The following is a 23,816-nucleotide window of genomic DNA, read 5'->3' as shown; positions in this document are numbered from 1 at the left end:
CCCGGCCGACCCGGCTCCCCGCCGGCCCGGCTCCCCGCCGGCCCGGCCGACCCGGCTCCCCGCCGGCCCGGCTCCCCGCGGGCCCGGCCGACCCGGCTCCCAGCCCGGACCCCGGCCCGGCACCGCGCCCCCGGCTCCCCGTCCGGCCCCGCGCCCGGCCCTGCACTGCGCCCCTGGTTCCCGGCCCGGCACCATGCCCCCGGCCCCGCACCGCCGGCCCCGGCCGAGCACCACCCAGCCCTCCCGATTTTCCCGGACATGCCCGGCTTTTGGGGATTTCCCCCCGGACGGGGATTTGAGCCCCCAAAAGCCGGACATGTCCGGGAAAATCCGGACGTATGGTAACCCTAATAGCACCAGCCTTCTCAGGATCTCAAGCTGCTTTGCAAACACTGATGTGTTACGCCCCTCAAACCTCTGTGAGGTTAGTCAGTATTTTCCCTGTTGTTTTTTTACAAAAAGGGGAAACTGAGGCAAAAAGCAGTGAGGTGACTTTCCCAAGACAAAGAGTGAGGTTGGAGGCTGGTGTAAAGCATAGGAGAAACATTTTCAAAAACTCCTAAGTGACGTAAGTAAATAAATCCCATTATATTTTTGAAAATGGGACCTAGGGTACATCTAAAAGAACCCATGGGAGCACGTCTTAGAGCCCATGTCAACTCAGGGCTCATGGGGGCTCAAAATAACAGTGTAAATGTTCCTACTCGGGCTGAACCCCGGCTTTGAGGGGGACAGTTTCAGAGCCCAGGCTCCAGCCGGAGCAAGAATGTCTACACTGCTTGTAACCCCCTAGCACAAGCCTGAGTCAGTTAACCCAGGTTCTGGGATTGGCAGCCATGGGTGGGTTTTTGCAGTGGAGATGTACCCTTAGGCACCTAAGTCACTTAAGCACTTTTGAGAATGTTACCATAGATCTGCTGATTTTGAGTCCTTAATCCCAAGAGAATCCTTCATCTAAACTGACAGTCCTGCAACGCTCCCGTTTTCTGCACAAGAACATTTCCCTGGCTCCTGGGGAAGGGTATAGGTGTGTGTGTCTTTCCTCCGGGCACAAGTATTGACTCTCCAGGACACTGATACTCAGGCCGAGGCTCGAGAGCTGCAAGTGGCTCTTTAATGCGTCTCCTGTGACTCTTTGCAGCACATGATATTAAAACACTGTGATTTAATTGTTAACCAATCAGGATGCTTTTACTATTTCATTAACCAATTATGTTATTAACTTGCACTAAGTTATTAACATATTTGCTGTCAGAATTATATACAGAAACTAAATAGTTCCCCTGCCAGACTGTTTAAATATGCCTATAGAGCACTATAATAAATGAAACCATGAATTCACATGACCGTGACCCTTTTGGGTAATGTTGAGTGCGAATCTGGCTCCTGAACTACTGAGATCTGAGTATCACTGCTCTAGGGTGTGATTTAGGAGCTTGCAGAGCAAAGGACTTTCTGGGCACAATGCCAGGGGAGGAGGGAATCCACACCCACTCCTGTCAAACCCATTGCTGAGCAGCCGAAAGTGAAACTCACTTTGCTTCTGTTGCCCGGAGAAAGAATCATGGCTCAGGCTGCCGTGAATCTGACTGAAGATCTGCAAAACGAAGCCACTTGTCCCATCTGCCTGGACTCTTTTAAAGACCCAGTGATCACAGAGTGCAGCCACAATTTCTGTAGGGCGTGCATCAGTGACTACTGCAAGGAATCCCCAAGAAACCTCCCCTGTCCTCAGTGCAGGAAGACAATCCAGCCAAGGAACTTCAGGCCTAACCGGCAGCTGGCGAACATGGTAGAAATAGCTGTGCGGCTCGGGGTCGAAGCAGCAAAGAAAGCGCAAGAGATTGTGTGCGAGGAGCACAAGGAATCTTTGAAACTCTTCTGCGAACAAGACCAGAGACCGATCTGTTTGGTGTGCAGGGAGTCCCAGGCGCACAGGGGTCACACGGCGGCTCCAATCGAGGAGGCAGCGCAGGCCTACAAGGTAGGAAATGCGACACTGTGTAATGTCTTTGGAGAGAACTCACTGCCCATCGTGCCCTATACCCTCCAGCTCCCCCTTCCCCCCCCCCGGAACTCACTGCCCATCGTGCCCTATACCCTCCAGCTCCCCCTTCCCCCCCCCGGAACTCACTGCCCATCGTGCCCTATACCCTCCAGCTCCCCCTTCCCCCCCCCAGAACTCACTGCCCATCGTGCCCTATACCCCTCTAGCTCCCCCTTTCCCCCTCCCCCGGACCTCACTGCCCATCGTGCCCTATACCCCCCAGCGCCCCCTGGAACTCACTGCCCATCGTGACCTATACCCCCCAGCGCCCCCCAGGAACTCACTGCCCATCCTGCCCTATACGCCCCAGCTCCTCCTTTCCCCCCCAGAACTCACTGCCCATCGTGCCCTATACCCCCCAGTGCCCCCTCCCCCCCCCGGAACTCACTGCCCATTGTGCCCTATACCCCTCAGCTCCCACCTCCCCCCTGGAATACACGGCCCATTGTGCCCTATACCCACCGGTTCCTCCTCCCCGCCCCCGGGACACACTGCCCATCGTGACCTATACCCCCACAGCTCGCCCTTACCCCCCCCCCCCCCGGAAGTCACTGCCCATCGTGCCCTATACCCCCCAGCTCCCCCTTCCCCCTTCCCAGAACTCACTGCTCATCGTGCCCTATACCCCCCAGCGCCCCCCGGAACTCACGGCCCATCGTGCCCTATACCCCTCAGCTCCCAGCTCCCCCCTGGAATACACGGCCATCGTGCCCTATACCCACCGGCTCCTCCTCCCCACCCCCAGGGACACACTGCCCATCGTGCCCTATACCCACTGGCTCCTCCTCCCCGCCCCCAGGGACACACTGCCCATCGTGACCTATACCCCCAGCTCCCCCCTCCCCCACAGGGACACACTGCCTGTCCTGCTGAGAAGTCAGAGGAGAGCTCAGCACAGAAACGAACGCTGTATGAGCAGCTCAATTTGGGTCTGGCTCGCTAATCCTGCGGCTGGTCTTCCAATCCCTTCTCGCTCAGGTTCTGGCGCAAGTCTTATACTCATTGTGCCTCTTCTTGGACTGGTTTGTAAACTGTAAATGCTGGTTGTGCTGGTGGAGTGCTGCAGGGTGAGAAGTGCTATCCACACGTGTGTGTAATTTAGGGAAATTCACAAACAAAACCTTTGTTAGGGTTTGTAAGGGTGACCGTGTATTTCAGTGGAATTTACCTACCACTCAGAAAATGAATATAAGAGCTAGGGATTGTTGTTCGTTTATTGTGATTTTATTTATTATACTCTCAATAGGGTTCTTCTACCTCAAAAACTCAGAAGTAACTAGTCGAAGCATGAAGACGCTTCATTCATGCCACATATTCCTTCTTCACTTGCAATCACCCCATGCAAGTTATACTGTAGCTAGTCTTCAAACATTCACAACAAAAAGGATAACAATAGATAACATTGTAAGTGTTTATTATCTGGAGAATTCAAACTTTAGTAACTGCCCATTACATTTTTTTTTAAACATCTCCTACTGACGCTTGCAAATCTCCACCAGACTAAAAGTATAACTGAGAATATAATGAATTTTACATGCCAATAACTCTATTGATCCATTTTATTAATGTAAAAACAAGTTTCAGAGTATAAGCATAAGCTTTCGTGGGCTACAGCCCACTTCTTCGAATGCATAGAATGGAACATACATCTGGAATTGATATGCAAACTAGATACAATCATTTTAGGCTTGAATAGAGACTGGGAATGGCTGAGCCATTACAAACATTGAATCTATCTCCCCTTGTAAGTATTCTCACACTTCTTATCACACTGTCTGTACTGGGCTAGCTTGATTATCACTTCAAAAATTTTTTTTTCTCTTAATTAATTGGCCTCTCAGAGTTGGTAAGACAACTCCCACCTGTTTATGCTCTCTGTATGTGTATATATATCTCCTCAATATATGTTTCATTCTATGCATCCGAAGAAATGGGCTGTAGTCCACAAAAGCTTATGCTCGAATAAATTTGTTAGTCTCTAAGGTGCCACAAGTACTCCTGTTTTTTTTTTTTTTTTTTTTTTTTTGTAAAAACAAGTGTTTATGTCTTTTCAAACCCCTCCCCACTAACTCAGCTCCCACATAGCAGAAGGCACTTCTCGGTAAGATCCACAAAACATTTTTGGGGTTCCCATATCAAAACATTTTAGAAATATTATTGGCCAAAAAGTTAGGATTTTTTTCAACGAATAAACTAAAGTTTCAGTCACGATAACTTTAAAACTCTTTGAGTTGTTTGGCTTCTTTTGGGGGACGTTAGGGGAGAGCTTGAAAACTGGATTTATAACGGGGAGCTGGCCTTAACTATCGAGCTGCTACTGTCATTCCATAAGGGAGCTTTGCAAATGTGTAGAGCTGACGTAACCACACATAATACTGCTGTATACTGTGTAAAATAAAACATGGAAATCACCCAATCCATATTTCTTTCCAGGAAAAACTTCAGAGCAATTTGTGTTTCTTACAAAAAGAGAGAGAAGAATTTGAACCGTCTGGAGAAGAGAAAAGCGACGAACTGCTGGTATCTACCTACCTATCTACCTACCTGTTTATATGGGCCTCATCGCAGCAGTACTAGAGCACCCACCGGCTGTTCGCATGACAAGTGGGTTCGCACCATGCCATTGACAACACCGCCACTACCCTGCAGTTTCAAACAGTTCACTAGGGAACTATCGGGCAGGGTCACAGGGCCAGTTAACGCACAGCAGGCTGGTAGGTTTACACCTGAGCTTGCCGTGCAGTAACTCGCCATATAGACACAGCCTTAGTAACATGGCAGTAATTCGGGCATGGTTTGCACTTGGCTGTTGCATGAGCAGACAGTGCAGACTACACCCCCTCATGAGTAACATGCCCCTCTGTCTGGGACCCATAGAGCTGGCAGAACTATTCATTGCAAACAGTATTGGTTACAGCTGTATTCTCGTTCTGGTTAGCAGATCACTTCCCAACTGATCTTGATCTTCTACTAATGTATCTGTTATTCCCTTCCTCCTCTCCCACTGTCTCCATATCCCTTTTAACCTCCACTTTCTATTGCTACTGTTAGTTCTCCTTTACCCTCACTGCCCTCCTTCCCCCCCCAAATCTACATCTCCTCTCCACTGCTTCTGCCTCGCCTCTGGTGACATCTGCCCTAACCCGGGTCCTCCCTCCATCCCCACACTCCCCGCCTCCCACCCCCATCCCCGTCACCACCTCTGTCCCTCTGGATCCTCTCTTCCAATCTCAGCCCCCATTCACAACCTCCCTCTTTTCCTTCTCTTGTTCTCCCTGGAAGGCTCACTCCATCTCCAAAAAGGTCGGTTTGCTATGACCTCTTCATCTCCTGGCACCCACATAAAATCAGATGTCCCTTCTGACACGGCTTCAATAGACGCTTTCCCCGATGGTGGCCTCCTCTACTGACAACCACTGACTCCCCCTCCCCCCTCAATGCCTCCCTGGCCACCTTCTTTGACTTCGAGTCCTGGCTCTTCCTCTCTTCACAATCCCACCCTCACCCTTGGGGACTTCAGCTTCCATACTGATGTCCAGCCCAACCTCTTAGCCTCCCCCTCCTCTTCTCCTTTGACCTTCATCCCTATTTTGAATCTCCTTTTTGACAAATGGCCCCTCACTTGACCTTGTCTTCTCTAAACACTGCTTCCTCCCTAACCTTTCAGCTCCATTTCTTCTGTCCTGCCACCACCTCATCTCCTTCAACAACACGCACCAGGTCCTCTTGTCATCTCCAGTGGCTTCTCTACCACTCTTCCTGCTGTCTTCTCCACTGGCTCAGTTATGATTTACTCCACTTCTCAATCTCCTATCCCCTAGACTCTTTTGTCCTTCGTTCTCACTGTAAGGTTTATTCTTCCAACCCCCAACTCTGTCTCACCTGCCACATCCACACACACAAGGATTTATGGAGAGTGAAAAGATTCCACCTGTAATACCGACATGCCCCTCCCCTCTTTATATCTGTTCCCTGCAGAGACAGACAGAATCAGAGAGACGGAAGATTCTGTTGGAATTTGAGCAGTTGCATGAGTTTCTGAGTGAACAACAGTGCCTTCTTCTGGCGCAGCTGGAAGTGATAGATGAGGAGATTTTAAAGAGGCGGAATGAATATGTCACCAAAGTGTCAGAGAAAACGTTACTACTCAATGAACTGATCAGCGAGATACAAAGGAAATGTTCCCAGCCGGCGACAGAATTCCTTAAGGTGAGGCTGCACTGTACATACCCTGTGACCCTGTGCAAAGAGGAAAGACTCCTGAGGTATTGAACCCCAGCTCTGGGATACTGGAGTCCAGGACTCAGAGCTCACGGTATAACTGAAATACTGACTCTAAGGCTGAAACACTGAACTCTACGGTGTCAGTGCATCTCTGGATTATATGTAAACAGAAAGAACAGGAGTACTTGTGGCAGATTATATGTAAACAGAGGCAGTGTTTCTTCCTCTGAATGATCTTGAATAGAAATGGAGAAAAATTACCCATGAGGAGATACTCCAAACAGTCTCTGGGGCTTCAGAAAGTACCTGGTGTCCAAAGGGTTAATGTTTAACTATTTAATTCCCACCTGGGATGTCACCTGGGAACTGGCTCATTTCCTGGGTTCAGAGAAAGCCAGTAGGTCGCTAGGTAGACAGGCATGAAGGGAAGATTTCTGGCTGCTGGGAGATGGGTCAGGTCAGGACTTGTAGGAGGAACCAATCCCATCCTTAGGGGAAGTTCCCTGGCCTTCACTTCCAACCAGACCAGGGACACAGAGCACTTCAGTATCTGAAGCTGACTGTGGAGAAGAATTGGGAAGGGGCCCAGAGGGGCTGCATGCAGGGAGGTGGCATCAACGGTGTCATGACTGGAAGAGAGGGGAGCGCAAGGCTTCTGTGCCTCTTGATGTATGAGGCGGGGGAAGAGGTGGGTGGTCCTACAGTACTTGCCGCAAGAGGCTGGAACGGTTGGAGGAGTCTTATCTTGATGAGGTGGGAAGAGGCAGGGAAAGAGGGGCTATGGAGATGAGAATATGAGGGAGCCATCCTTGGGAATCAAATAAAGCCTCCCTTTTGCTTCTGACTTTGGTGCCGATCCTGCAGTGAAACTCATGCAGGCAGACCCCTTCGCCTTCATAGAGCCTCACTGATGAGCAGGCATCTGCCCACGTGGAGTCAACTGTAGGATGGGGGCCTAAGTTACCAGAAATCTAATGTTCCCCATTGTGGAGACCTGCAGATGGGACTCAAACTGCAAACACAGGTTCATCCCCCTAGCAGAAAACATACTGGGCTGGATTCACCAACATAGCCCCATTGACTTGCCCTGGTATAGCGGGGAGCCGCATTCGACCCTCCTTTCTTGTGGCACGTGAACTGAGCATCTGTTTTCTTTCCCTTCTAGGATGTTGGCAGCACCTTGAGCAGGTACCTTCTGGGCTCATTCCCGCTCTCCCTCCCACCATAGTGTGCTCAGAAAAGTCTTGGAAACAGTCCTGAAGACCCCGCTTCCCAGCATGCAGCAGCTGTGGGATGTTTTGTATTTAATATATTGGTCACTTGTACAAAGGGGCTGGGTTTTGGTTGCCAGGGGAATGGTACTTTGATAAAAACTCCACTTTTTTTTGTTTTGTTTTACATTTTTAAAATAATACTAAATGGCTCCTCTACATTTGGTGAGACCGAGCAGTGTCAGGCAAGTCCCCTACAGCCAGTTGAAGTCAGTGAGAGTTGTAGCTGATCAGCAGCTCTGAAAAATCAGGCTTTCAGCCTCTAAGTACCTTTCTTTCTCCTTGTGTAAAATGAGGTGTTAACTCCCCACTGGACAGGGCACTAAACCAGGCATTGGGAGAGCCGAGTTCTAGTCCTAGCTCTGCTACTGACCTTCTGGGTGACCTTGGGCAGTCACTTCCCCTCCCTGTGCTTTTGTCTAGTTAGACTCTAAACCCTTCAGGAAAGGGATTCTCTCTTGCTGTGAGTTTGTGCTGCTTCCAACCCAAAGGGGCCCTGATTTTATCTGGACACCTCTGTAATCTGAATAACAATAATAGTTCAAAGGGGGGTAGTAAGATTCTCAGTGTAATTGCTGCCCTTCCTATTTCTATAATTGCCATGCGGATTAGATGAACTTGTCCATGTTAGGGTGTTGATGGGGCTCAGAAGGCTGAGGTCCTTATTCTTTCTGGGCGGATGGAAAGTTTGGGATTAGACAGCTAGGTGAACGCGCTTCAGAGTGTGTCTACACTACAAGCGCTGCTGCAGGACTGCTGGAGCATAGACACCAAGTAAAGCAACGGAAGACCGTTTCCATCACTGTAGTAAATTCAGCCCCACACGAGGCGGTAGCGAGGTTGACGGAAGAATTCTTCCATCAATCTCGCTGCATCCACAGTGGGGGATAGGTCAACCTAACCGCATTGCACAGGGCATGAAATTTTTCACAGCCCTGAGTGATGAAGATAGGTTGACCTAAGTTTTAGGTGTAGAGCAGACCTCAGGATATGTGTGTTTTCCTAGGTGTGAGTGTGTGAAGGTCCCAACTCCAGAGCCCGTTTCTCCCGTGCTGAAGAAGAGAGTCAGCGACTTCTCTGAAAATAATCACCTTGTAATGGGGGTGCTGGCCATGTTCAAAGGTAAAACAAAGTGACCTTGTGGGTGATGTCTCCAGTGCCGTCTCCCCAGGGACCCATTGTGTCTCTCTTCTACCCCATTCTCTGGTTCATGGTGCCCCTTACACTGTTGCTCCTTTGCCTCTGTCCCCCTCCCCCATCTCACTCTTTCTCATCTGTTTTTTGTCATTTATGGGTCCCCACCACGTCTCTCACTGGACCTTAGCTTTCTTCCTCACCACTCCTGAACCATCTTCAGCTATAAAAACTCTGCCAGCTGATTCCTTGTGCAGAAGTGTGTCTGCCCTTGGTTCTACTCTGTCATGCCTTGTTGGCACCTATGAGTCTCCATCCGCTCCTGAGTTCTGTGGAGTCTCACTGCAGCCATGCAAAGGGTTCTGGGAACTGAATGTGTTTGCTGTACATGAAGGGGCAGAGAGGGGTATCCACAATTTTGGGAGGTGATATAACAGAGCACTCAGTGGGAGCTGGGAGGAAGGGAGCCATGGGGTGTACTTGTGGGTGGTGGGAGGAGGGTTGTTCCAAATTTTGGTTTCCGTCCCCTGTAACTAGAGACAATCGTGCTACTACCCCAGTGCTACAAAGACCAGGAGGAAAAGACACACACACACACACACACACACACACACACACACACACACACACAGCCTACTAGGGATTGTTGCACCAGCCAGAGTGACCATGGATGATGGCATCACGCCAGGCACCAGGTAGCGAAGTTCCAAAATCTGGGTCAGTCCGGCAAATCCATGAATCTCTGGGGTGGCCCCACAGGTGGCCCCAGGTAGGGTCATGACATGTGCCCTTTGCATATCTCTGGAAAGTTAGAGAACTCGGTGTGCTGGGGTGATTTTGTCCCTCCTGGTGACATGGCTGAAGGGTGTGCAATGCCCTTGTTGGATATGATGAACGACTGACGGGAGGCCAGATCAGTGTGAGATTGTGACATTTTGCACAAATTCAAACCACTTTATACTCAGGATTTGGTGCTGACAGCACATCTGGAATAGCGCTATGAGAACTGGTGTGCATGAGATCTCATCCCTGTCTCCTTTTTCTTCATCTAGAGAATCTGCGAGCTCAGCTGGATAAAGAAAAAGGTACGTTTCTGTCACTCCTGGGAACAAATAAGAGGCGAAGGTTTTCTAAAATGAGGCGCTAGAATGGTACTTACTTCTTCATTGCAGAGATGGGCATAGGCCACAATGTCCGGATGTGGATTTAGAACGCAGCGAATGGGGAGAACTCAGATCTCGGTTGTGATTAGGCCTGTTATAGAAATACATGCCCAGCATTGTCCGGTGACAACGGTAAAGAATCCCAGAAAGTTGCTGTCTTCTAACACTGAACAGGGAATGTTATTCAGAACAGTATAAGCTCTAAAGCTACACCGTCCCTCTCTCCTTCTCCCTTCTGGCTCAGAATCAGCAGGGTATTAAACACAGGTAACTTTAACAGGACTAGGTAGGTGGTTGAAGTTACGCACGTTCTTAAGCAATTTGTTGAACTGGGCTCTTAAAGAAACAGCTCACATATCCTCACAGGCACTTTTGGATTGGGATCCAGATTCATAATGTACACAAAGTTGAAGGGTGCTCTGATCCACAATTTTGGTTCAGACCATCTCTGCTCCCTCTGGATTTTCTGGGAGAAGAGGCAACTGAAACCAAAGAGAGGTTTTCACCATTAGAAGAGATTGTCTCCAACAGCTGTATGAACCCCTGAAGACATGCAGGTGCCATCCTGTGACTGTGTTAGTTGTTGCTGGAGTGGTGGTTTAAAAGGAGGGGCTGAGGAACTGTAAGTGTAATGAAAAGTACGAAACAGGGCTGGACTAGATAAATATAAGATGGCCAAGTGATGGCAGCACTATGAGAAGGTGGTCACTACTTTATAGAAACTACCTCGGAGTTAGCGGCAGCTGAGTTTTATTAAGACAGACTGTAAGCCCTGGCTCCCCTATACCTGTGGGCTTTAGCGCACGCTGCTAACCTGAGGTACAAGCTCAGTTGCTATGTCTTCACTGCTATTGTAACCCATGAGCTCACGCAGGTTAGCTAACCCAAGTTAAGAACAGACCTTTTTTTGTAATCCTAAGAACTGTTACCTTTGCTGACTCCTTAGTATTTAGGCCCTGTCCACAGTAGAACTGAAACCGCTGTAGCAGCAACGGTGTTTTTTAAACATGTTCTACCATCTTCTCCTAAACCAGAGTAGATAAGGATCTACATACCCCATAGAGTCTATGTAGAGGTATCAGAGGGGTAGCCGTGTTAGTCTGAATCTGTAAAACGCAACAGAGGGTCCTGTGGCACCTTTGAGACTAACAGAAGTACTGGGAGCATAAGCTTTCGTGGGTGCATCTGAAGAAGTGAGGTTCTTACCCACGAAAGCTTATGCTCCCAGTACTTCTGTTAGTCTCAAAGGTGCCACAGGACCCTCTGTTGCGTTATGTAGAGGTGTATACTAACCCAGTTAGAAATAGAAATAGGCCTGATCTGGATATGCAACACCTTTAAATTCAAAAATGTTTGGAACCAGAGGTTTGGTTAAGGCCATGACAGCAACAGGAGACAGCCGCAGAATTTAGATCTAGGTTGGGATTTTGAACATCTCCCTCCATTACCACCCCAAAAACGCCAGGGATACAGGCATATCCCTGCTTATAAAAATCCCTGTCCACGCTGGTCAAGGAAATGGTGCTTCTCCCCAGAAAAGCATAGCCCAGAAAGTCACTGGGGAACTCACTGCCCCTGTGTCTCTTCCACTGCCATGCCAGGGTTGAAACAGAAATTGAGACGAGTCCCATGTGCATCCGGGCTATGGGGTAACAAGTAGAATCCAAAGTGGACTGGAAATGGTCCAACGTACGATCAGCTGAAGCTAAAGCCAATTGCATTCATGGGGTTAAATCCATGGGGCAAAACTCCCATTAGTTTCAGTGGGTCCAGGATTTCATCCATGTGGTTTTATTTATGGGTGGCAGATATAAGAGGCCAGGGGAGGCTAAGCCTCCCCAAACAGGATTCAGTGCACCTCCCTCTGGAGGTGGCCTGCTGTCTTTGGAGCACCGCCACCGCCGAAAGGGCACCTGGGCCATAACCCCACTCGTGCTCCGCCCCGAGGCTCCACTCCCGCTTATCCTCTTCCCCTGTTGCCCCACCCACGCTGCTTCTCTTCCTTCCCTTGCCCCGCCTCTTCCTACCGAGGTCCCGCCCTCGTTCCACCTCTTCCCACAAGGCCCCGCCAATTGTGCCTCTCCGCCCCCTTCCTCGAGGTTCCCCCCCCCGCCGCTCCTCAGCAGGCAGGGGAGGCCTCAGGGGAGGGGGCGAAGAGGCAGGAGCAGGCAGGGATCTCGGGGGAGGGGGCCGAGTGGGAGCGGGGCCTGGGGCAAAGGGAGGTGTAGTGTTGGTGGGGCCTCAGGGGGAGGAGGCTGAGCAGGGACCGGCCTTGGGGTGGAGCAGGGGGCGGGGCCATGGTCTGGACATCGGTGGCCCCTCCCATTTCCAGCACTCACACCCTAGCCTCCCCAAATGCATGAGTCACACGCATGGTTTTTATTCCTGATTTAGCTCCAGTGGAAGGAGTCTTTCCTGTTCTTGGCTTAGACCATGAATATTCCTCCTGCCTTCCCCACTCCATTTAAATCTGGAGGAAGGAGATTCACCGATTTGCTCCAGAGCTGACCTAGAAATGGGTTCTGCCTCTCTCTGATTGTGTGTGTCTCTCTCTCTCTGTATCTGCATCATTCTCTAGTCAACGTGACTCTGGATCCAGAAACAGCAAATCCCCACCTCATCCTGTCAGAGGATGGGAAAACCGTGAGACTCGGAGCGGGGCGGCTGGATGTGCCTGCCAATCCCAAGAGGTTCATGTCGAGCCCCTGTGTCCTGGGCTCTGAGGGATTCACAACAGGGAGACACTATTGGGAGCTGGAGGTCGGAGATGGGGATGGCTGGGCTGTGGGGGCTGCCAGAGAGTCTGTGGAGAGAAACAGGCCATCAACACTTCAGACGAAAGGGATTTGGGCTGTACGTCTGGGCTGGGATCGTCAATACGCAGCTCTCACTTTCCCCCCGACCCCTCTCTCACTTGACGAGAAGCCCAGGAAGATTCGAGTTCACTTGGACTACGAAGAGGGGCAAGTGACTTTTTACAACGCAGAGAACATGGCCCAAATCTTCAATTTCTCTGCCTCTTTCAATGAGAAAATCTTCCCTTACTTTTGGCTTTGGTCCCCAGAAGCATGCATCCAGATGTGCCCCTGATGGTATCAAGTTTCTAACAGTGGCTCTCACATGAGAACTCCTGCACACTTGGCTGCAGCTGGAGAAAGAGAGGATTCATTAAAATAACGCTAGCTAATCAAACGCTCGGAAATGATCTGCTTGTATTTCTCATTGCAGTAAGTTCCTCTGCACTCGTTACCCATAGCCTTGGGCTGGATCATCTCCTTTGTGTATTGCCATAAAACTGTGGTGTCTACTGGATGTTCTCTACTGCCCCTTTAAGGTCTCTGCCAGGTTTTCACCACAAACTTCATAGCTTCACTCTGCTAGCACACTGATGTCAGTCCGGGGTGTGATGAGGTGTAATTTGTGACCCACATAGCTGTGCTGGCAAAAGCCCGTAGTGTAACTGCAGCTATACTTTCAAATGTGCACTTTTCCCACTATAGGTAAGGCTAAGATGTTGTCACGGTTATTTTTAGTAAAAGACAGGGACAGGTCTTGGGCAATAAATAAAAATTTACAGAATCCCATGACCTATCCCAGACTTTCTTTAAAAATAACTGTGACAACAGGGGACTGAGCCGGAGCCCTGCTGCAGGAGAGGAGGGATGGAGGTCCAGCACCCACCGCCACTGCGGCTGACAGCTCTGGGGTCCCCCCAGTAGTGAAAGCTGCATGGCCCCCACCCCCTGTGGCAGCTGAGAGCTCCAATGGCCCCCTGTAGCAGCTGAAAGCTGCAGGGGCCCGTGCTGGCTGACAGTTCCAGCCCCGCCATCCCACGGTGGAAACAGAAAATGTCACAGATTCTGTGACTTCCATGACCTAATCTTAGCTTTAACTATAGGTTATGTCGCTTGGAAGGGCTACAGTCATCTATGCCAACCAAGGCACAGTTTTACCAGTATAAGCTGTCCATACTAGGAGCGCTTTGCTGATATAAGACACCAGTATTCTTACGCCAGCAAAGCCTTCCAAGTGGGAGCCTGGCCTAAGAGCTCTGCCTTTTTGCAGTGATAGCAGCCATTTTGTCCCTAGAATTGCTGCAGCCTGTTACAAGAGAGAGACAAACTTAATTCCTACTGCGAGGGGGTTTCAAATCCTGTTTCTAGGGCACTCTGTGGGTTCTGAGCCTTCATGTTTTACATCTATTTGAGACGTTGGGCAAGTTACCTGCAACAATGGTTTTTCTAAAAAAAAGGTTAAGAAAAACAAAAAATGAACAGAGTTCTAAAGGGAGTGTATAAAAATCCCTTCCCTTCTGAATTAATCATGTTTCCTTTCCTTTCTTTAGTATCATAAATCTTGTAGTTCTCCAGTCAGCCATAGAGTCTCCCAGGGTAAAGACCTACATTTCTGATGTAAAAGAAAACTTTACTGGCCCACTATATACATCATAAAGATGAACAATCAAAAGGGCAAAAGCCCAGTATTTTTTCTTTGCATGGAAGGAGTTAAAGTAAGGTGTGCTAAGTCAGTGGTACTTCAATGACAGGAATGGTGGATTTAAAAAAAAAAAAGGGTAAGTAATTGTTGGTGTGAATTGTGATTGCGCTCCATCCAGACTTATTCAAGCCTGTTTTAATTCTGACTTCCTAAATGGTCATTTTGAATAGTGTGTAAGGGACGAGGGTGTAGGTGGTTTGGCCTAACAGTCACAGCTGGGCTGGTTTCCACAAATCAAGAACAGCCATGAGGTGGCGATCAGTGAGCAGGGATCAGAGTAATCCCTAGAGCCGGGCTCAATAGGTAAGAGTCAGGCCGGAGTCGGAGATCAGAGATCGTTACTAGACTGGAATCAGAAGGGTTAGGGGCAGAAAATGGAGATCAGCAGGCGAGGTCAGGTCAAGAGTCACAGCAATCCAGAAGTCTGCATGGTGGCCCAGACAACTTCCTGGGGCACTCCCCAGGGTTAAATAGTGAGCCTGGGCCAATCAGAAGGCCACAGGGTGCTGTCACTCTGGTCCTTTTGGGCAGTACTTTCTGCTGCACCTAATCTGCACAGTGCTTCTTGGATATAATGCTGCATGGCCTCCCAGTGGCGATGTGGGAACATCAGCTGTCCCAGGTTCTAGTCCCATGGATCCTCACATAATGATTCAGCAGGTGGTACTCCCTCCTTGGGGACTGTACTGAAGCAATGGCCCAGCGGGTGCTGTCCTTTGGATAAAGTGAGGTCCTGATTAACGGTGGTCATTAAAGATCCCTTGGCATGGTTTGCAGGTGTATGGGTGCCGGCAGTGGTGTCGTGGCAAACTTTCAGTTGGAGTAATTACATCTTCCCTAACTCCCATAGGCACTTAGGCCAGGTCTACACTACAGACTTATATCTATAACTACGTCACTCGGGTGTGAAAAATCCACACCTCTGAGCAACGTAATCATACTGACCTAACCCGCGTGTAGACAGCACTATGTCAGCGGGAGAGCGTCGCCCATCAACATAACTACCGCCTCTTGCGGAAGTGGAGTAACTACACCAACGGGAGAAGCTCTAATGTCGGCATAGGAGCGTCTTCACCTAAGTGCTACAGTGGTGCAGCTGCATCGGTCCAGCTGTGCCGATGAAGGGTTTTCAGTGTAGATCTGCCCTTAGCTATCTTGGCAATGGGTACCTTCGAAATGTCTGAGAGTGAGTTCAAATTCTCCTTGCAGTTTCAGTTAGAGCAGTGGTTCTCAACCAGGACTCCCTGCGGGGCCGCGAGCAGGTTTTAGGGGGTCCTCCAAGCATGGTCAACATTAGACTCGCTGGGGCCCAGGTCAGAAAGCCAAAGCCCCACTGCCTGGGGCTGAAGCCTGGGGCTCTGAGCCCCGCCACCTGGAGCTGAAGCCAAAGGCTGAGCAACTTAGCTTTGCAGGGGCCCCTGAGGCATGGGGCACCAGGCAGTTGCCATAACGCCAGCCCTGGCATTTATATGAGAAAACCAGCTGTTGTGGCCTAGGTGGGCCGTGGAGTTTTTATAGCATGTTGAGGGGGCCTCAGAAAGAAAATGGTTAAGAAACGCTGAGTTAGAGAACAGTGAAATAGCTGCCACAAGATGCTCCATCCCCAGAGTGTCTCTCTACATCCATCGGGGGAGAAGGAATAAGAGAGTCACATGAGACTAAGGTGGTTTAGTAAATTAATTATGGGGGGAAATTTTTGGCTACTGCAAAGATGACACCAATATTGTACGTAAAGGTCATTCTGCTGGGAGCCTGGGTGTCTCAGGGAACTGATAATGGACATGGTACTCTTCAGCCTCCATGTCACTGGCTTGAATCACGACTGCATCAGTAACGTCACCCGCCGATGGCTGTTTGGTGGCCTATGCAAAATGAGTTGATGGGCCAAATATCAGTGGACCAGCTTCCATCAGAGTTGACTCTAAAGGCGAAGGACTAGAGGAAGGAGAGTCTAGGGGCTAAGATGCAAACTGGAGACCTGAGCTCAGTACTTTGCTCGGCTACAGATTTCCTTTGGGGCAAGTCACTCAGTGCCCCATCTGTAAAACAGGCCTAATGGTACTTCCCTACTTCCCCGGGGGAGTTCTGAGGATAAATATGTTAAAGATTATGAAGTGCTAAGAAAACAGTGACGGGAGGCCAGATAAGTACATGCAATAGATAGAAAGACTCCATGAGGCACAGAGATGTAATCAGCCTTTCAGTCCAAGATGTGGTCCCCTCAGGAGCAGGACTGAAGCATGTCAGCAGGGCGGGGATGAGGGGAAGTAGGCGGTGCTGCTGCCTGGGCTATGCACACAGATTGTCTGTCAGTTTCTAGGGTTGCTAATCTGGTTCCTTTCACAGGCCCCCAGTGCATACCCAATATTATTTTAGACCTCCCTCTCTCCTTCTCTGCTTATGCTTTTTAACTGGTTTGTAGCTATAGTAAAAAAAAAAAATCAAACTGTGCATCTGGAGCTCGTCTGTCAGCCCTTTGAGATTGAAAATGCTTTGAACAAATCAAGCCATTTTCATTCAGTTCCCCATCAACTTGGTCATCAGTGACATGGGCCTGTGCCATCCGCAGAGGGCTGAGGCTGTATATCTAAAGGTCTATACTAGAAACTTACCTCGGTGTAACTACATCCCTCCAGGGTGTGAAAAATCCTTCCTCCTGAGCAACATAGTTATACCAACCTAACCCCCAGCGTACACAGCGCTACACCAGAGAATTCTCCTGCCGACATAGCTACCGCCTCTCGGGGAGGTGGATTAACTATCCCGACTGGAGACGCTTTTCTGTATTTCATTTCACAGACATGCCAAACCCGTGGAAAAAAACGCAGAAATTGGGCTTGTTTTTGGCTTAATTGGCTTGTGAGTTTCTTGTTAGCTAGTTTTTGGCTTGTTGCTTGTTGTAGCTTGTTGCTTCTTTTTTTTTTAATCCTGGCAAGCAGGGGTAAGGGGGGGCAAGGGAGGGCAAGCAGGGGCTAGGGGGGAGAGATTCAGGGGTGCACAGCAGGCCCACCACAGCCCCAGGCTGCACGCCGGGGGGATCTAGTCACATAGAGTGTTGGGGTTCTCAGGGATTGGCTGGTTTTGGCCTTGTTTTGAAATGGGATTAGCTTGATTTCTGGCTTATTGTGAAAGTCGGGGTGTTTATTTACCTCATGAAAATTGGCAACTGTGTTTACTTTGTGTATTTTGTTTGAAAGTGCCATCTAGTGGCTGATGTCGGTAATTGTAGCTCTTGGGTCACAAGGAAGTCATTGAGGAGGCTCGGCACCTTGCAGGCTCTGGCTTTATGCTCTAGCACAGGGGCTCCCAACCTTTCCAGGCCACCGTACCCCTTCCGGGAGTCGGATTTGTCTGGCCTACCCTCAAGCTTCACCTCACTTAAAAACTGCTTGCTTACAAAATAAGACATCAAAATACAAAAGTGTCACAGGACGTTATTACTGAAAAATTGCTGATCTCATTTTCACCATAAAATTATAAAATAAATCAATTGGAATATAAATAATGTGCTTACATTTCAGTGTATAGTCTATAGAGCAGTATAAACAAGTCATTGTCTGTATGAAATTTTAGTTTGTACTGACTTTGCTAGTGCTTTTTATGTTGTAAGACGAGGCAAATATCTATGACTTGATGTACTCCTGGGAAGACCTCTGCGTACCCCCTGAGAGCAGTGAGACTTTATCATGGGAAATTTTAAAAAATCACACCACTTATTGTACTGTACACCATTTACTGTGCAGAGTGATTGTGGTCACCATAGTAAGACTGGAATGAGAGCATGACAGGAATCAGACAGCCCACGCTGATGATCATTGATAGGGAGACTTTGGGCATTTGTTTTCCCCCTGCTTAGGTACATAGACATCCAAGAAAGTCATGGGCTTTCCCAGCCTAGTTAGGACCTGGGCCATGATGGACTGTGCAGTGTAAGGCACCTGGCTCTTCATGACCCCAGCCATTTAGCCCATTAGGTGGAAAATAAGTCCTGTTTGTCCAGGTATCGAAAGACAGTGGTTCAGGTCTTGGATTTCTCAGTCGTGGATGCAAAAGAGAACCAACTGGACAGACACACAGGGACAGACACCCACACACTAAAGCTACAATTCCAGAAACATAACACAAGAACTAGGGGTTACCTGATTAAATTAAGCAGCAGGTTTAAAACTAACAAAAGGAAGTACTTCTTCACACAACGCACAGTCAGCCTATAGAACTTGTTGCCAGGGGTTGTTGTGAAGGCCAAAAGTATAACCAAGTTAAAAGATATAGATAAGTTCATGGAAGATAGATCCATCAATGGCTAGTAGCCAAGTTGGTCAGGGATGTAACGCCATGCTCTGGGTGTCCCTAAACCTCCAACAGCCAGAAGCTGGGACTGGACAATGGGGATGAATCACTCAAAATTGCCCTGTTCTGTTCATTCCCGCTGAAGACCTGGTATTCACCACTGTCAGAGACAGGATACTGAGCTACATGGACCATTGGTCTGTTCTTATGTTCTTATACATAGAGTCAAGAAAGAAAGAAAGAAAAAGAATGTTCTGGTCACTGAAGTTATGAATGGAAACAGAGTGACTGTCTATTAACTCATTGGAGCAGGTGGCCAAACAGGTGAGATGTCTTAAAAACAAATTTCTCCAGGAGTTTAGAACATAGCAGCAACCTAAGAGTTAAAAAATCCTCTCACCCACCAAAGGAGTTCAGTCTGAGGGTATGTTATCCCATTTACAAGGAGACATGGTTGCGCTCTGATGCCCTGTGTCCCAAGGATGTATGGGACATCCCCTGTGCAGTGTTTATAGCCCAGGAATGACTGGACGTACACAGAGATACTTGTGTCCAGTGTTTGCTTTATTGTCTACAGCTCCTGGGAGCAGGCTGGGTGTGGTCTGGAGGAAGCCTATCTTGAGTTAGGGATTGGGCAATAGGAACAATATTTTCTACCCTCTCATCATTAATACAGCATCCTACGTGGGCTCCTCAACATTGTAAAAGGTGTACATAAACTTCCGTGGAGGGATCCCTGAGCACTGAAGCTGGTCGCAGGGTCTGCAGGTGCCTAGGGCTGACCCCCATCAACAGACCTCGTCCCCACCCTCAACCCCCTCTCCAAGGGAGTTTTCCTGGGCCTGCACATGTCATGGCCAGCTCCTCTGTGAGCCTTCAGGTGCACAGCCAGGTTGGACTGTTGAAGCTCCACAAGCACTGGATGCATTGGAAGGGCCTCTCTCCCATGTGATCCCTCTGGTGCATGGTGAGGATGGACAGGATGGTGAAGTTCCTCTTCCATGTGATGCACTTGTAGACCTGCTCCCTGCTGTGCATTCCCTGGGGCATGGTCAGGTTGGAGAGTTTGCCAACATGCCGCTGGCTCATGGTATGCTCTCACCTTTGTGCGTATGCGTGCATTGGTGCACAGTGAGGTAGGACTGCCGTTAAAGCATTTCTGACACTGGGCACACTGTCAGGGCCTCTCCCCCATGTGGATCCACATGTGCACGTTGAGTTTTGGGTACTCTGGTTGCCCTTCATGCCCTCGTTGCACTGATATGGCCTCTGGCCACTGTTCATTCATTGATGGGTCCTGAGGTCAAACAATGTGTTGAAGCTGCTCTCGCACACCTTGCACAGAGCAACCTGTCACCCACGTGAATGCACATGTGCACAGTGTGATTCGACTGCTATCAGAAGCTCTCCTTACACCGTGTGGACGTGTAGCTCATTTCTAGCTGGGCAGGGTTCAGAAGCACCAGTCCTGGCAGTTCTCCCTGCAGTCAGAACAGTAGGGGAGTTTCCAGATATGTTGCTCCCATTTGGGTTCGGCCTGTCCACATGTTCCCTACCTGCACTTGATCTCTGGCTGTCATTCCAGGAATTACCATATAAAATGGGGGGCGGGGAAAGAGGCATAAATAGCATACAGCTTATCTTTTGTAAGTGCACTAGAACCCAAGGGGTGAGGGTACACAGATTGCTGATAGCCAACTTTGGTTCCTTCTCCCCTCCTATTCCCTGCAAGCTGCACTGAGTTTGGTGCAGGTCAGAATCAGGACCAACATTTTCCACTCCTTACGTGCAATGACTTTTTTTTAGGTGCTGATCATTTTCCTTTAGCAAATGTTTCCCAAAGGCAGGTGCCACACTGCACTCGTTTATTGTTCTGACTTTGATCAGAAATTACATAGAAAACTTAACAGCTGTGGATGTGGGCTCCCAGTTCCAAAAGCCCAAGCGCACACTTTCATTAGTGAACAGTGTTTGTATTGTACATCACCACAGTGAGGTGTGATGCTATGGCAGAAGTATCACAAGCTCCCAATGTGCTTCTCCGATTCATGGGCGCCAGCCTCAACGCTCCCTTACAGTATTGCCAACCCCAAATGTTTAAAAATCATGAGTCAGGTGTCCAAAACCCAGGAGATTAAAAAAAATAATAATAATATGTGGGCTCTTTTTATTCCAGTGTTTTAGCCTTTAGTTATGTACTTGAGTCACGTTTTGAGGCTTTTCTCTGTAACCAGGAGGGCTAACAATATACTGTCAGTTTTTAATTAAAGCAGAGATAAAAACTAAGTATGATTATATTACAATTGCATTACTGCTATTCAAAAGATACATATGATACTATAGTATATTACATGCAACAAAGCTTTGGTTAACATACTCACACCCTTCCTTGCTAACCTGGTGGTAAGGGACACAGGAACAGCTGTGAGGTTCAGGTTTCTCAATTCTTGAGTGAGAGATGCAATGCTTAGAAAATGCTGAGCTATCAAAGCTGACTAGGGTTTACTTGACTAACTTAAACTTAAATCAAAACCTAATAAACTAAGAATAAAACTTAGGAAAACCGAGCTTAGCCTAGTTCCCTTGAAACTTAAAGTTTAAGAAGAACAAGTATAGCCTACAAAGAGTAGCAGTCATCGTAGATAGAGTGGAGAAAGTAAATGAGAATAGAGTAAAGTGAGAATGGAGATAGTGAGAAATGGAGATGAAGTAAAGTAAGAATGGAGAAATGGAGATAAAATGGAGATCCTCTATTGAAGTGGGTTACCTCTTTTATAGGGCAAATGCCGGACCTCCTTCCTCTTATGCCCAAATTTCATTCCTCACCCACAGAAATATTAGGGTACACTTACCCCATAGGCTAGTATGTATGTGCGTATTGATGACAGGTATGTACGCACATCAGTCTCTTGTGGTGTACTTGTTAAGTCTGTGGGACAACCCCCCCATGCCATTTTCCATTGTCCATTGGTCTAGATAAAAGGTCATAGACATAGGCGTGGGCACTCATCTATTTAGGTAACAAGCTATAGGTCAACTTTGCTTTCTGAGTAAAAGGTCTCATTATAGATATGCTAACTTTGCCTTAGCTTAACATATAGGATATGGCCTGTAGGTCTCTTGCATTACAGCCGAACTTACTTGAATATAAATCTATAGACCTATTACAATAAACCAAATACTTAAACTATATATATATATATATATATTAGGGTTACCATATTTCCACAATGAAAAAAGAGGACGGGGGGGAGGAGCCCCACTCTAGCCCTGCCCCACCCCCATCCACTCCCTCCCACTTCCCACCCCCGACTGCCCCCCTCAGAACCACCAACCCCGCCCTGCTCCTTGTCCCCTGACTGCCCCCTCCTGGGACCCCTGCCACTAACTGCCCCCTAGGACCCCACCTCCTATCTAAGCCTCCCTGCTTCTTGTCCCCTGACTGCCCCCTCCTGAGAACCCCCCACCCTAACTGCCCCCCTAGGACCCTACCTGTCCCCTGACTGCCCCGACCCTTATCCACACCCCCATCCCATATTCACATCCCTGCCCCCAGACAGACCCCCGGGACATCGAATTGCTCCCCGCCCCCTGACAGGACCCCCAGAACTCCCGACCCATCCAACCCTCCCCTCCCTGTCCCCTGACCAGGGCTGGCTTTAACAAATGCCCAGGAATCGGACTGCGCTCCGGCCAGGGGTCGTGGGGCTTGGGGCCGGGCCGGAGCCGCTGGGGCCGGCACGCTCGGCTGGAACTGGGGCTGCCGCCCTGGGGCCTGAGCTGGGCCGGAGCCGCTGGGGCTGGGGCCGGCGCGCTTGGCCGGAACCGGGGCCACCGCCCTGGGGCCCAAGCTGGGCCGGAGTCGCTGGGGCCGGGGCCGGCGCGCTCGGCCTGAACCGGGGCTGCCGCCCTGGGGCCGGAGCTGCTGGGGCCGGGTCGGGGATGCTCGGCTGGCGCCGCTGGGCCGGCATGCTCGGCCGGTGCCCCGGGGCCTGAGCCAGGCCGGAGCCGCTGGGGCCAGCCGGGGCCGGAGGGAGCCGCACCGTGCCTCCCTGAAGCCCTCCTCCTCGCATCATCCCCCCCTCGCCCCAGCTTACCTGCTGCTGCCCGCCTGCCCCTGCTTCTTTTCAGGCTTCCCGCGAACATCTGATTCGCGGGAAGCAGGGGAGGGGGAGGAGCAGGGGGGCGGAGCGTTCAGGGGACGGGAGGAAGGGGAAGACAGCTGCCGGGGCGGACGGCGTGCTAAGGCTGCAGGGGATGGGGGGAGCCAGGAAGGGACTTTGGCTACCGAGTGGTGCTTTGCCGCCGCTTTTCGATCTATTTATAGCTGACCGGGGGGAAATCCCAGACATTTTTAGATTTTTAGAAATCCCCCCTGGACGGCTATTTATAAATCGAAAAGCTGGACATGTCCAGGGAAATCCAGACGTACGGTAGCCCCATATATATATATATATATATAAGCAAGCAGGTTAGTCCTATAGGCTACAACTTCCTGTCTTGAAGTAGTAATAACAACAACCCAAATACATGGTTTCCGCCTTCAGAACCCCCACTATAAAAACTGTTCCAGCACCACTTGTGCTAAAATCATGAGATTTGGGAACATTGCTCTCAAAAACAGTCAGAAAAGTTGCCCTGTAAAAACATCATCAGGGCGGGGGGGTGTTTCCCTGTTTGTGCCTCATTGATTTCGGCGTCACAGGTGCTCAGATTAGAAGGTGAAAGATCTGCTTTGTCCTTGCCGGGCCTGTGACCTCCACCTGGGATCTGAGGGTCAAGCTGGTTCTTTCCCACCCTGGGCAGTGTCACCAGACAGAGAGGTTCTGGGGTCCAGGTTATGGCCTCAGTGATACCTATGCAGCCCCATGGCTTTCAGATTATGCTCCCAAGTGATGGCTGTGCAGCCCCATTGCCTTCTGGTGGTTATACCCCATGACCCCCTCTTGCAGCCCCATTCCCCTCCCAATGATGCCCTCAGTGATGGCGTCTACTGAGGTGCTGATGTGAGGTTACTGGAGACTACAAGACCCAGCATGCAACCCTCCATCTTGAGCCAACCGGCCGAGCGGCTCGAGCTGGCGCGTTGCATGCTGGAACTTGTAGTGCCAATGGAGCGGGGCCAGGCGCGCAGAGCGCGGTTGCTAACCCCTTGATCACGCCCCTTATATACGAGTGTCAACGAAAAAA

At 49.6% G+C, this 23,816-nt stretch overlaps 1 protein-coding gene across 2 annotated transcripts; it reads left to right on the top strand.

The window, feature by feature from the left end:
* Nucleotides 1-160: 160 nt before the first annotated feature.
* Nucleotides 161-13,044, top strand: LOC128830917 (E3 ubiquitin-protein ligase TRIM39-like). Of its 2 annotated transcripts, XM_054016838.1 has the most exons (8): nt 1,923-1,984; nt 3,294-3,451; nt 4,481-4,567; nt 6,026-6,256; nt 7,437-7,459; nt 8,549-8,664; nt 9,729-9,761; nt 12,418-13,044. In XM_054016838.1, exons 2-8 carry the CDS (start codon nt 3,335-3,337, stop codon nt 12,927-12,929), a joined length of 1,119 nt encoding a protein of 372 aa, XP_053872813.1. In that variant the 5' UTR covers nt 1,923-1,984; nt 3,294-3,334; the 3' UTR covers nt 12,930-13,044. The 2 variants fall into 2 exon arrangements, with proteins under 2 accessions (XP_053872812.1, XP_053872813.1); XM_054016837.1 differs by lacking the exon at nt 3,294-3,451 and having other exon boundaries at nt 161-1,984.
* The last annotated feature ends 10,772 nt before the right edge of the window (nt 13,045-23,816 follow it).

Source organism: Malaclemys terrapin, chromosome 2 (genome assembly GCF_027887155.1).
Source record: "Malaclemys terrapin pileata isolate rMalTer1 chromosome 2, rMalTer1.hap1, whole genome shotgun sequence".
In the NCBI taxonomy this organism is placed as follows: domain Eukaryota; kingdom Metazoa; phylum Chordata; order Testudines; family Emydidae; genus Malaclemys; species Malaclemys terrapin.
The sequence above is the reverse complement of the archived record's forward strand: the minus strand, read 5'-3'. Positions and strand labels throughout refer to the sequence as shown.